At 34.0% G+C, this 14640-nt stretch overlaps 1 protein-coding gene across 1 annotated transcript in view; it reads right to left on the bottom strand.

Moving 5' to 3' along the window:
* Window positions 1–1185: 1185 nt before the first annotated feature.
* The window catches only part of LOC115884362 (monocarboxylate transporter 2-like), a 129821-nt gene continuing 116366 nt past the window's right edge, over window positions 1186–14640 (bottom strand). Inside the window, exons 7-10 of the mRNA XM_030902922.1 lie at window positions 12672–12846; window positions 10185–10454; window positions 3845–4115; window positions 1186–1760 (exon numbers count right to left, since the gene is read on the bottom strand). Coding sequence (XP_030758782.1) covers window positions 1475–1760; window positions 3845–4115; window positions 10185–10454; window positions 12672–12846 — 1002 coding nt within the window. The 3' untranslated portion in view covers window positions 1186–1474. The remainder of the gene's footprint in view (window positions 1761–3844; window positions 4116–10184; window positions 10455–12671; window positions 12847–14640) is intronic.

Below are 14640 nucleotides of genomic sequence, written 5' to 3'. Positions count from 1 at the left end.
CTTTGGTTTCAGAAGAAATTTGACCATTGTTTTGGTCTTAAAATGTCTTAGAAACATTATTTCACAGTTTAATAGAGTTATAATAGTAATACTGTCTCAACAGGACTACCGGCAAGTTGCAATAGTTGAAATTGTAGGAGTTAACCAAAGCGATGTTTTGCGAATATTAAAAAAAATTCAGGGAGACAAACGAGGTTACGACCGGCCTGGAAGAGGTAGAAAGAGAGTTACTACTGCTGTGCAAGACCGTCAAATATCCCTAATTGCACGACGCAGTCTCCTGCTTTCTAGTACTGCTACTAAAAATGAGTTAGCTCGCCTTGAAGGAGTAAATGTTTCAGGCCTCTACGTGTTCCGAAGCTTAATTTACAGCACAAAATTACGCGACTACAATGGGCTGAGGAGATGAGAGCAAATGGACCTAATTGGAATTTCGTCATTTTTAGTGATGAAACAAAAATAGGCCTAGTGTCATACTCGCGACGAACTTTGGTCTGGAGAGCATCTGGAAGACGAGCACGCTTGAATGAAGCTCAGTCCCGTGCCCCGTTTCAAGGGGGAAGCATTATGGTATGGGCAGGTATAATGCACGGAGCTCAAACTCCTCTTGTTTTTATTGATGGCACAATGACAGGTGCCTCATATCTCAGAGACGTTTTAGAGCCTATTGTGCGTCCATTTCGAGGGGCAATGGGGATTAATTTGTTTACATGGACGATAATGCTCCTCCTCATCGCACTTTAGCGGTTCGCGAATTTTGTGAGGAAGAGGGTATAAGAAAACTGTGGTGGCCACCGACGTCTCCAGATATGAATGTGATCGAGCATGCTTGGGACATGCTAAAACGCCATATTGCCAAAAGGACTGACCCCCCCCCGAACCTTAAATCAATTGAAAATTGCTGCGCGCGAAATATGGGAAGTCATTCCTCAACATCTTCTCGACAACTTAATTGAGAGCATGCCACGTCGTCTCACGGCTTGCATTGAGGCTCGAGCTCGAGGAGGCAATACAGACTATTAGTTGTGAGAAATAATTAAAATTGTTTTCAATATTTTCTGTTTAAAATGAAATTTGTTTTTGTTGTGTTGTATTGTTTATAATAACAGCCTAGTTGCACTTAGATTAGGTCCAAAATAAAATAAAAATATCGTTCTATGCAATAATTTTGGCCATGTGTGTATATAATGTCTCAGAAATTGTATATATCATTTTATTTTATATAATCTGTAAATATAATCAATTATAAAAATCTGACTTATTTTTATGTAACTTCACTGATAAGAGGATTTTGTTTGGGTAAATATCTGACAAAATTTGAAATTTACAATGATACGAACTAGACTTGGGACTTATCGTAATCTATCTATTTGGTAAAACAATAATCTACAGATTTTTAGCGGCTGTTAAGCATCATTTTCTACATAATTTCTTATGTTACTTTAGTATTGACAGTTGATATTAAAGGACAAACTTAAACTGAGGTGGTAATCTGTTCAATCACCTGTACGTTCCTCAGCATGGGTCTCCTGTACGAGCCGCAGTACTCCCACCTGGCTAGTCCTTCCGGGAAGCTCTTGCTGGGTCTCAGGATACCCCGGTGGTGTGGCCTGGGTAACGATGAGAACCTGGCCACGTCATGGTGGTTGTGCGCGTGGTGTTTGGGCGTGTGGTATGCCGAATGGTCGATGTTGGCCGCGTAACTTTGGCTCTTGGGTAGGTATTGGATGATTGGTTCCGGTTTTTGACGATAGGAGTGTCTGTAACAAATAAATCTTTATCAGCACAGATTTTCCTAAAGTATTTTGATTAAAAGACAATATATAAAAGTGGGCAACGCTGTGCAAATCAAGCGTAATCACGTGACTAAAAGTTTATTTGGTATGAACTGTACAGGGTGGCGCCTCTCATACGCCGCGGAAGCTCCAAGGAGAACGCTAGTTTATATCGAAATGGAATTTTGGCAGCATATGTAGGTTAACTGAAAGCATTTTATAAAAATATATATAATTATACAGGGTGTTCCCCAAATAAGTTACATATCAAAGTTGGGCTTTTTCTAATGGAACACTCTATATATTAATTGATTTTCGGATTCTAGGAAAAAAATAAAGGTGAGTTTTATTAAAGAAGCATATACCTAAAATCTAAGGATTTTGACATATTTCACATTTTGTGAAAATAAAGAGTAAATTTTAAATTTCGATAACAGCTACCTAAATTTTAGTTGATCTTGTATAGTCGCCTGGTATTTAATTACAGTAACCATTGTATGTTAAACCAAATTGAAATTTGATCTGAAAAGATATACAGGGTGAGACAAAATTAATTTGGAACATTAGTCACTTTTAAAAGCAAGTAACTCCTTTATTTTAAATGGAACACCCAGTATATTTTTGCGGTGTTCAATGGGGAATTTATATATCTTCAAAATATCATTAAGGTTGCCTACCCCTCAGACAAAGATTTTCCTAGATATTTTAATTTTTTTGATATTGTGTCAGTAGATCTTTATTATTTGAAAAAATCTAGGTTGCTGTGTGATATACCTTTTGTTAATTTAACAAAAATTAAAGATTGTAGAGTAAAATACTCAACGGTAATAAAAAGATATACGTTAAAATATATTTTAATTATTATAGAATTAGATATAAACCTATAATTACTTAATTAATTAGATAAACTAAACTTTAATTAGATATAAACCTATAATTATGTGACAAAAATTAGTTAGATGAAATCAAATGCCCAAAATGCTTCCTTTCCTGTTAACTGTATAAAATTATTGTCTTTTCAAAATGATCTGATCATTTTTAAAAGCATATGTGGAATTCTGCCTCGAAAAGCAGCTACAATAATTTCTCTCATGTTGTCGACAATAGTTGGTCGAGTTTTGTAAACACTGTCTTTAACATATTCCCATAAAAAAACAGACTAGATAAAATCAGGAGCATATAAATATTCTATTAATTAGTGCAGTGTGCATTCACCAACTAATAGAATCATATCAATTCTCTCTGATGTAGAATAAGTTTGCATCATTTTCGGCAAATTTCTGAGATTTTTTTTGTTTTAACTGACACAAAATGATAACTAGTTGTTAAAGTTGTACTAATTAGACAGGTATGTTGAAGTAACGTCAGACGTATCACCAGCCACCTAGATTTTGTCAAATAATAAAGATCTACTCAGATAAAATCGTTAAATGAAAATATCTAGGAAAATCTTTGTTTGAGTGGTAGGCAACCTTAATAGTGTTTTGAAGAGACATGCATTCTCCATTGAATATCGGAATAATATACTGGGTGTTCCATTTAAAATAGAAGAGTAATATTCTTTTAAAGGTTACCAATGTTCAATATTAATTTTGGATCACCCTGTATAACATTTTGGATCAAGTTTTAATTTGATTTAAAGTACAATAATAGTTAATTTAACTATATATTACGCTATACCGGGTAAATTCCAATTTAGGTAGCTGTTATTGGTAATTTAAAAATATTGTTCTTTATTTTTAGAAAATGTTAAATATGTCAAAAACCTTACATTTTAGTCATATACTTCTCTTATAAAACTCACCTTTATTTTTCTCCCAGAATCCGAAAATCAATTAATATATAGGGTGTTCCATTACAAAAAACACAACTTTGATATGTAACTTTTTTTGGGGACACCCTGTAGAACTCTCTATATTTTTAAAAAGTGCTCTGAATTAACCTACACATGCTCACAAAATTTCATTTCAATGAAAACTGTCGTTCTACTTGGAGCTTCCGCGGCGTATGAGTGTTAAAAGTATTTTTTTCGATTTCTTTAGCGTATACGAATCTTTAATTACACTCACCTGTGAAAATTATTCACTTGCGTTTTGTTATGGTAATCCTCGCAGTTGGTGAATATCCTCTCGTAATGGTTGCTGCCCTGCCGGCAAAAATTGTAGGGCAGGATTTCTGGAGCTGCCACGCATATGCCGTTGTAGGTGGCCAAATTGCAGACGCACTCCTGCAGGTTGTTTGTTGGCATCGCGGTACAATTGTTGGCAACAGCGGGACTGGCTTGCAAGCTGACGTTGACATGTTCTTTTCTAGTACCGACCAGGAACATCAAACTGGCACCTGAAAATTTAATATCCCTAATGCCTTATTCAGAATTCAAGGTGTCTAATTAAATGAATTGGTGTAAACTCTCTTAGCCCACGGCCAAACAGAAAGCGTTTTTAGCGTGAAACGTCTTTAGCGACTAAAACAAAATAACAGGATTATATAGGAGTGGCCCCATCAAAAGCGTGTAGCGTTCGGCGTGTCTCGCAAAAAACGCAAATGGAAACAAATCAGTTTGTTTTCTGTAGCGTCTTTAGGTATTTCTAAGATGAGACCCCGTTATAGGCGGACGTTATATTTTCAAAATAAATTAAATAGTATGCATTTTTTTTTAGTATTATCTAAAAATATTTTTTATACAGGGTGTCCCAGAAATAAGTGCAAGTATTTTAAGGGGTGGTAGATCTCGATAAAAGAAACATATTTTCTCTTTATCGTTTTTCAAATAAGTCCAAAATAACGAAGTTATTTTACTTTGAAAATTTCCGAAAAAAAAAAATTTTTTGCGCAAATTTTTAGAACCACTGGATCTTTTCTGGATTTTCTTTCTTGCAAATTTAATCTACTACCTATGTTGTCATATTATCAAGAAATTATGTTTTTTAACTAAAAACTAAAAAAATCCAAAATTTTTTTTAAAAAAACTCCGAATTTAAAAAAAAAAAAATTCGCGAAAAAAACCTCATAGACGTGTTTCTGGGGTTGAACTATACTACTAGTTAAAATACTTGTACTTATTTCTGGGACACCTTGTATAATATATAAACATCTACTGTTTAGGAATATTCTATTAAATTCAAAAATTTGAAGGTAATGTTTGAAAAAGTGTAGTTTGAAATGTTGAAAAAGTAATAAATTAAAAAAAAGGAATATTAATTAGGAAAAAGGAATTATAAAGGAATTAAAGGAATATTTTCTTACGCGTAAAAATAGTTTTTGATGCGTCAAAAAAATAGTTTTTTTTACATGTAACAAATAGTTTTTTACACGTAAAAAATATTTTATTTTGGTAATTTTTTTTTTATCAGAAACAATAAGTTTTTGAAAAATAGTTTTTTACGTGTAACAGTTTTATTCGCGTAATACAATAAAAATAGTTTTTTACGTGTAACAAATGGTTTTTTACACGTAATAATTTGATTCAATTTTACAAAATTTGTATTAAAATATCAATATTTTTTATAAACACGTGGACTGGTCACAAATACACGTCGCGTCCAGGGGCGTAGATAGGTGTATGCTATGGGGGTGGTACTATGATTAAGTCGCAAAAAAAATCACCGTCGGAATTTTTTTGTCGAATTAAAACGACGGCGATTTTTTTTTTGTCTTCAAAAAGATAAAACATAACACAAAAATTAAAATATAGATTTGTAAATAACATACACAAAAATGAAACAACGACGTTTATTAGTTAATTTTCTATAAACTATAAATAAAAAAATCTAAACTATCAAAAAAAAACTATAAAAACTGTAAATAAAACTACAAAACAAAATCAAGTTTTCTAGTACGCTGTTTGGTTTGGCCTACGTTTCCTAGTACACTGTTTGGTTTTACCTATCAATAACAGCATCAACATTTATTTCAATATCTTTATGGATATTGATTAGAGTTAACCCTACTAATCTGTCCTGGCCAATAAGAACACTTTGTGTGCTTTTAATTAGGTCGAACATATTATAAACGATAAATCAACATAATTAAAAGCATACAAAGTGTTCTTATATGTCGGATATTAATTAAAAAAAATCCTTTCATAGTCAATGACTATTTCAATTCTCGTATCTCGTCAAGCGTCAGGGGGGGGGCACTGTCCCTCAGTACCCCCCCCCCTTATCTACGCCCTTGGTTGCGTCACTACGTATTTCTAAGCCGTTAACACGTTTCGTTACAACTAGCTCGTGTGTGTCAGGGCCGTCTCGCTAGCTCGTATGTCACGGCCTTGAATTTTTACTCCCAGCTCGCGTAAAGAAGTTTCACTCCAAAAAGTTTCATAAATCATGTCCTAAAATTGCGTTAGCAACTAGTAATATTTACTATTCTATTATATAATTATGATTATTTATTATATTATAATTATAACAAGTGACCACAACACTACAACATAAAAAAAACTATACACATATAAACTAAAATTCGTAAAATAAATGGCAAATAATAATTATTATTTTTACACACACCACTGGCACTAGCAGTAGATTGTGTTTGTCGCCGAATATATGCCCCGGCCCGTCCACAATTCAATCCCAGCATCTTCTATCTTCGTCTCGTCAACGCTAACCGCGCCGATCTCGCCTATCTCTCTCTCACAGGATTGATTGTTGAACGGGCCGGGAATTCACGAGCTTGCGACGTTACTAATTGACATCTTGATAGAAACTGCAGACCTGCCGCGTCTTTTGCGTGTTTTTAATGGACACAAATCGAAAAAAACTTTCTGTGTGGCCGTGGGCTAAAATATGCAAAGTTGTGCAGCTGGGTACGGGATAATCTGTAACCTGTGAGGATGTATTTCCATAAGAAAACTTTTGTCTTAGGATCATCGTTGATAAAACTTCTGTACTTAATTTTTAACTACACACCACTTGACGTTAGCTTTTCGATAAGGGTCTAAAGCGATTGAAGAGTATTATAGGGAGCTTAAAAGCACTCTCGCTGGCTTTGAAACTTTGCGCGAATGAAGGGTCTATTGTTTTGTAAAGTTTACACCCTTCTGAGAACGTGTGTTCACTTGTGATGGAAACTACCTAAAGTCCCTGAGGTAAAATTTAAAAAGAGCCACAAATATATGACAACTGATGGTTTATTTAAGAAAACGAAAACTATACCGGGTGAGTCTTAAATAAGTGCAAATATTTTCAGGGGAGGTATATTTCGACCCCAGGAACACGTCTGTATTTTTTTTCGCAAAAAAGATGTTAAAAATCGTGCATTTTCTTTTAAATTTCCCTGTATATTTTTCGAAAACTTTTTAGAACTGCCTGTTCACCGCAAATTTTCTCACGGTATAATCTCTTAATCTCTGATATTATTTAATTTTTATTGCCCATTTTCGGATAACAATTATTTATTTTCGTACCAATTCTAATTATAGAAAATGCACAACAATTTACTTTAAAATATCTGTTTTTGTAATGTTCATTTACTGTCTTAAGGAGTCTATTACGCTGTACTGTTCGGGGCCTTCTCAGGGCTCGGGTAAAGCGGATGTATGGCCGAAGGAAGTATACAGGGTGTCACAGAAATGAGTGCAGATATTTTAAGGGGTGGTGGATCTGGTCAAAATAAACATATTTTCTCTTTACCATTTTTAAAATAAATTGAAAATAACCGAGTTATTTAACTTTGAAAATTTAAAAAATAAATGTTGAGAATTATTGTCTCTTACCGCCACTTTCCGAACTACTTTCAATCTAAGAAAATACATGTTTCACTCAACAATTTTAAATACGTATTTTGTTTTTTCGCTATTTTTTCTATGTACATATTTCAATTCCATCGACAGCCCAATCGTCGCGTCGGCCGCCGGCCAAGAGAGCGGCGCATCACTGGTAACTGCTCCTTTGTCGCGCCGCCGCGCCGTGTCGAGCTTGCGTCATGCGAGGTTGCCGTAGTTTCAACAATTTCAAATTCAAGACACTCGAAGCAATCAAATTCTTATTAAATTTTAAAAATAAAACAGAAAAACATGAAAGGGAAAACAAACAAAACACAAAATGAATTGTTATTGATAAGGTCACAAAAAAGAAATTTCTAAAAATGTTTATCGTAATTCAGAATTCAATACATCGAAAACAGCCCGACGAATAACCAATTCATTTTTATTTTGTTTATTTTCTTTCATGTTTCTCTGTTTTATTTTTAAAATTTAATACGAATTTGATTGCTTCGAATGTCTTGAATTTGAAATTGTTGTAACTACGGCAACGTTGCTTAACATCATCGTCTGACGCAAGCCCGCCACGACGGCGCGGCGACCGGCGACTCAAAGGACCAATTCACACGCGGCGGTTCTTGGCTGACGGTTAGGCCAGAGAAGAACGACCGGTTAGGCTGTCGATGGAATTGTCGAAATATATCGAAAAAATAGCGAAAAAACAAAATACGTTGTCAATAATTGTTGAGTGAAACATGTATTTTCTTAGATTGAAAGTAATTCGTAATGTGGCGATAAGAGACAATAATTCTCAACATTTATTCATTCAGCAAGGTATTCAAAGTAATGTACGCTTTTCAAGGTGTTTTGTAAAACAGTGGTTCAAATAAAACAGGGAAACATGAAAGAAAACAAACAAAACAAAAATGAATCAATTATTCGTTGGGCTGTTTTCTAAATTTCTTGAATTGAATTCTAAATTACGATAAACGTTTTAGGAATTTCTTTTTGTGACCTGATTGTGAATAATATGAATCATTTTATTAAATTTATTCCAAAATAAAGCTATTTTGCAGCATAACAAAGATTTTCGTAAACGTCGTAAACGTAATGTTTTAGTTAATTTTCGGTGGTTTTTGTTAAGTTTTCATTGAGAGGGTAACTACTAAAAATAATTAATGTGTTTTTTTTTCTATAATTATTAATAATGCGCACTGATAAAAGATTAAATTTAACATTCCTAATTTTTTGAGTAGAAATTTGTCTATGAATTTATAAATGTAGAACTATGTTCCGCCGAACTATGTAGAATGTGGATAACATAGGAGGTTACAACACTGCAAGGTTTAGATACACCATAGGGAAATCTCAGGTGAATAAACAAGTGGCACTAAAAAGTTTTTTCAAATTTCCCGGAAAATGTCAAGAAAAATTTTAAATTTTCAACACTTTTTTTTCGCAAAAAAAACCTCATAGGCGTGTTTCTGGGGTTGAACTATACTACCAGTTAAAATATTTGCACTTATTTCTGGGACACCCTGTATATTATATTTCAGAAATCTACCAAAGGCTTAGTCCGATCCTGTCGTGTTAAGCCACACCCAAAATTCCAAACACACGTGCTTTGATTAAGGCTTGATTAGGATTTGCAGAGCTTCAGCATTTGTCATAAAATAGCGAGTAATTTGTTACCAAACCATAAACTATATAAGTTATATATCACTGTAATCACAAAACTTCAATCTATTTCCGTATTGTAACGGAACTTTAAATTAAGTTTTTATTTTCGAGAAAATTTAGTCAAAACATAAAGAATATGTTGTTGATGTTTGACCATCAAAATCTTAAAAATAAAGAAGTTGTCTAAAAATGTGCTACAATACGGATATAGTATAATCCTTTATCTTTAATTTCCTTCTTCATTTGTGTAAAAATACCTAACCAGTTTTACATAAAACGTTAAATGCCGAACGCTTATTTTGCTACTTTTGTGGGCTAGTGAAATGGACTCTTAAGCGCTGTTAGATAAATATTTTTTATGATTATTCCCATTGTCATAACTATAAAATAAGCAAGTTTATAGAAAAACAAATATTTGCAGTGTTCTATGTAAATAATTATAGGCCAAAGCTCATAAATAACTACTCTACGTATAACTAATTCTTCCAGTGTCACCAAAAATTTATTGCTCAACCCCGGTTTTGGTTCGGGTCGATTTTAATTTAGTTATTATTAATTAGGGTCACGTAAATTATTTACGTTTAATATTGTGTTTGTCCTACACAAAATAAAGTAGCGTTTTACCAAATATAATTCCTAGTAATATAGGTAAAAAATATAAAATGTGAATCGTGTACTGCGAAATTATGATTTCGAATATTTCAATAAATAAATATTAATTATTTCAATTATTGAGCTACATATAAAAGTAATTAATTATACATTATATTTAAAACGAAGAATAAGTATAATAAAATAAAATTTCGTTTGTATATAGAAATATTATTTTACATTTTTCAGGTGCACGGACTTATTCTAGGAAAAAAAACTTCATATGAATGTACGTCGTAATCATCTTAACTTTTGAGATACAAGGTATAATATCTTTATGAAAATCTCCAAAATTATCATCGATTTTCATTTTCCAGCCGTCCTTGACGCCGTATTTTTTATTGTACGGTTGTTACCTAAATAAATTAACTTACCTATGAGAGCAGTGCAGAAACTAAAGTAGTACCCAGCCTTGGGATAGGTCTGATTGATGTACCCCGTAATGGGTATACCCAGAAGTACCGGTATGGATTTGGCGCCCTGTATGAAGCTCCACGCTTTCGTGAAGTGCTTGTTTCGAATTCGTTCCAAGGCGAACATCTTCAGGGAGTACGTGAAGCCGCCCAGGCATATTCCGTACAGCCAGACGAAGAGAACGTAACCGTGATAGCCCTGAACGGCACTCAGAGCTAATAGAGATATACCTGTGAACATAATCGAGAAAATATAATATAGGGGATGGTATAAAAAGCAAGAACTAGCAAAAAAGCAGTAAAACGAAAACACTGGTTATCGAACGAGACATTCCAGATCATCGAAGACAGAAGACTTCTCCACCGGAAAGGCATACATACAGAAGAAGAGAAAGAAGAACTAAAATACCTGAATAAGGCAATAAAGCAAGGAGCAAGAAGAGACAAACAACAATTTTACTCTGATATATGCAAAGAAATCGAGGGACACATTCTAAATAACCAACCAAGAGACCTCTTCAAAAAAATAAAATATATTACCAGGGACCTTAAAGCCAGAAATTGGGCAATCGAAGATCAAAATGGAACTTTAAGAACCAAAAAAGAATACATTATTGAGGTGTGGAGATCATATTGCGAAGATTTATACAAAGACAGTGAAGAATATAACTATGTCGACCACCACGAAAATTCAGAGAAAGAACCGGACATCCTTAAAGTGAAGTTGAATTGGCCATAAAGAAATTAAAATACCATAAAGCACCAGGTTCAGACCTAATGACAGCAGAAATAATAAAAGCCGTTAAAGAACCTGGATTAGAAATGCTTCATCTGATCTGTAATAAAATATGGCACACAGGAGAATGGCCCGACGACTGGACACACTCCACCATGACACTCTTCACTCTCCACAAGAAAGGGAGCATACATAAGTGCAGCAACTATCGTACAATTTCCCCATCTCACATGCCTGTAAAGTAATGTTGCAAATTATAAATGAAAGACTGAAAACATTTCTAGAAAGAAAAATTCCAGCAGAACAAGCAGGTTTCACCAAGGGCAGGGGCACTCGAGAACATATTCTGAATATGCGCCAAATCGTAGAGAAAGCAAGGGAAGTCTCTCTTTATATTTGTTTCGTAGACTATAAAAAAAGGTTTTGATAAAGTCAGATGGCATCACCTGTGGAAAATCTTAAAGGAAATGGGGGTACCGCAACACCTTTTTTCACTTATCATCCGATTTGTATCAGCACACTACAGGATCAGTTAGAATACTGGATTCAGCTTCAAAGGAATTTTCCCTTGAACAAGGAGTCAGACAGGGGTGTATATTATTGTCTCCTCAACTAATTAACATATACGGAGAATACATCATGAGAAGGTCGCTAGAAACATAGGAAGGAGGCGTTTCAATAAATGGCCAAAAAATAAATCATCTACGCTTTGCAGATGATACAGCACTACTCTCTAGCATTCAAGAAGAGTTAATCAATTTAGTAAATAAGGTAGAAAATGAAAGCAATCGGCTCGCTCTGGAACTAAATACACAAAAAACCAAAATCATGATAGTTGATAGGAAACATAACAACCATCCAAATAAAAGTCATATCGACCACTTTGAAGTATGTCATACGTATACTTGGGATCACTATTGACAAATACCGGCACATCGGAAGAAGAGGTGAAGCGTAGGTGCAACATGGCAAAGGTAGCTGTTGGGAGACTGACCAAGATCTGGAAAGACCGCCAGATTGCAAAAGCCATCAAAAACCGGCTAGTCAATTGTTCGGTACTCCCAATATTGAAGTATGGCTGCGAATCGTGGACTCTCAGGCAGGCGGAACGTAAGAAGATCGATGTTACCGAGATGTATTGTTATAGACGTATGCTCCGTATCCCATGGAGTGAACGCCGTATAAACGTTTCTTATAAATGAACTTAATGGCTAATATTTTCGATGTAGGTATGAGTTTTTAATAATAATAATAATAAAGCACTAAATAGATAAAGGACTGAACGCCGTACAAACGTTTCCATTATAAATGAACTTAATATTACTAACAGGCTTTCCTGTAAAATCCGACTAAAACAACTAAAATATTTTGGACATATAATGAAGAAAAGTCCGGACAATATGGAAAGACTCATAATTCAAGGCAAGGTGGAGGGACGTAGACCACGTGGCCTCTCTCCAACTCGATAGATAGACCAGATCACGACTAGCTGTAGCAAGCCAATGCATGATGTCATCGAGATGACAAAAGACAGAGGCGCATGGAGAAATATCATCCATGATGTTACGCTGACCACTACGCTCCCTAATGGGGGTCAGGACTGAAGAGAGATAAAAAGCAAAGTTTTGTAATACCTTATTTTATGAGCAGTATATTCCTATAGTTATTGTTGTATTTGTTTTTATATTTAAGGATTTTTTTAATGTACTTACCTATTCCTATTAATGCTGTCTGGCAGAGGTACTGCCTCGAGATCAGACATTGGGAACTAGGTCTGACAGTGATCAGACCAAAACCGACACAGCCTAGGGCAGAAGCGAAGCCCATGAACGTTTGTAAGAGTACTAGGGCACTGTCTTCAATACCTTCCTTGTAACCCTGATATACCTGAAAATACAATTTAAAATATATAGGATATACTAAATTACGTTACAACCTATTCCATATCCAGCCTGCCGACTTATACATATTATATTTTATATCATGCCATTTAACTTCTGTTTATTTAATTCCTAAATAATGTTTGCGTAATTACCCATATTTATTTATTTAACGCTCATTTTTTATGTTTTTACGCAGACTCTGAAGGTACGTCAATGACATTATCAAATATTGAAAAAGAGATTATATTAAGCTTGTGGTCAACTTGTGATCAAATTTCAAGTCAATCTACAGTATAATTTATCTAATTTTATAAATTAATCGTAATTTTCATAATTGAAAAATATACGGATATAGTATAATCCTTTACTTTTAATTTCCTTCTTCATTTGGGTAAAAATAACTAGCCAGTTTTAGCAGGTGTGGGGCCGAAGGAAATATATATTATATTTCAGAAATCTGCCTAAGGTTTAGCCCGATCCTGTCGTGTTAAGCCACACCCAAAATTCTAAACACATGTGCTTTGATTAAGGTTTACAGCGAGCTTCAGTATTTGCAATAGAACAGCAAGCAATTTGTTACAAAACCATATAAATTATATATCACTGTAAACAGAAAACTTCAATCTATTTCCGTATTGTAACGGAATTAATAATTATGTCTTTATTTTCGAGAAAATTTAGTCCAAAAATAAGGAATATTTTGTTGATCTTTGACCATCAAAATCTTAAAAATAAAGAAGTTGTCTAAAAATGTGCTACAATACGGATAGAGTATAATTCTTTATATTTAATTTCCTTCTTCATTTGTGTAAAAATACCTAGTCAGTTTTACATAAAACGTCAAAGGCTTATATTGCTACTTTTTCGGACTAATGAAATGGACTCTTAAGCAATTCTGGTAATATCTGTTTAAAATTCCCAAATTGGAAGTTTAAATATTTTATTTTCGACCGGTTGATAAATGGATTAGGCAAACCATAAAGAAAATGTAACAAAACAAAGACTGTTAAGTACCGGAAAACCAAAAAAGCGGACTTTTAGCATCGAGGGGTCTTACTTTAACATAAAATTGAAACGACGACTAATAGAATCGCTTGGGCTCTGCGACAATAGCTTTTATAATCTTATTTTCCGAGTTTTCCGCACCGGAAAATGTTCGTTAGCTCGCCCGCAGCGCCAGGCAAGTTTTCACTTGCACGAGGTAATGCAGTAAATACGGAAGTCGCTTTTTGATGGTAATTCGTCTCCGAAAGGTAATTTCCGCACGTGTCGTTGTGTTTTCGAGCGGTTCTATGTGAAAACAAGGAAAATTGGATCTGGCAAATGCCACGTATGTTTGCGATATTCGAAGTGAAGTGTATTTATGTGGAAAATTTAATTTTCCTTGTCTTTAAAGAGTGCGTGTACCTGATCTCGTCTCTACAGGCGTTCGCAGCTTAACATTTTATTTTCAATGATGTATCATTTTTTAAAGTATACAGGGTTGTTCACCAGATACGACACGGAGTATTGTAGCGAAACGATGAGATTTTTACAAATTGTAAGTTTTGGGTTTGATGAAGGACTATTATAGCTACAATATAAAAATAAATATTTTTACTTTAAGATACAGAGTGTCCCAAATAAATAAAAAATATCAAAGTTATATTTTTTTAAACGGAACACCTTGTATATTATTACATTTTTAATTTCTACGATTAAAATAAAGGTAAATTTGATTAAGGTTTATTACACTTAAACCTTACCGTTTTTGAAATATTTTCAATTTTGTGAAATTGCAGTATAAATTTTAAGACTT

This window comes from Sitophilus oryzae, unplaced genomic scaffold (genome assembly GCF_002938485.1).
Source record: "Sitophilus oryzae breed Bouriz unplaced genomic scaffold, Soryzae_2.0 scaffold_227_pilon_pilon, whole genome shotgun sequence".
Lineage (NCBI taxonomy): Eukaryota > Metazoa > Arthropoda > Insecta > Coleoptera > Curculionidae > Sitophilus > Sitophilus oryzae.
Note: the sequence above shows the minus strand (reverse complement) of the source record. Positions and strands in the feature narration are given on the sequence as shown.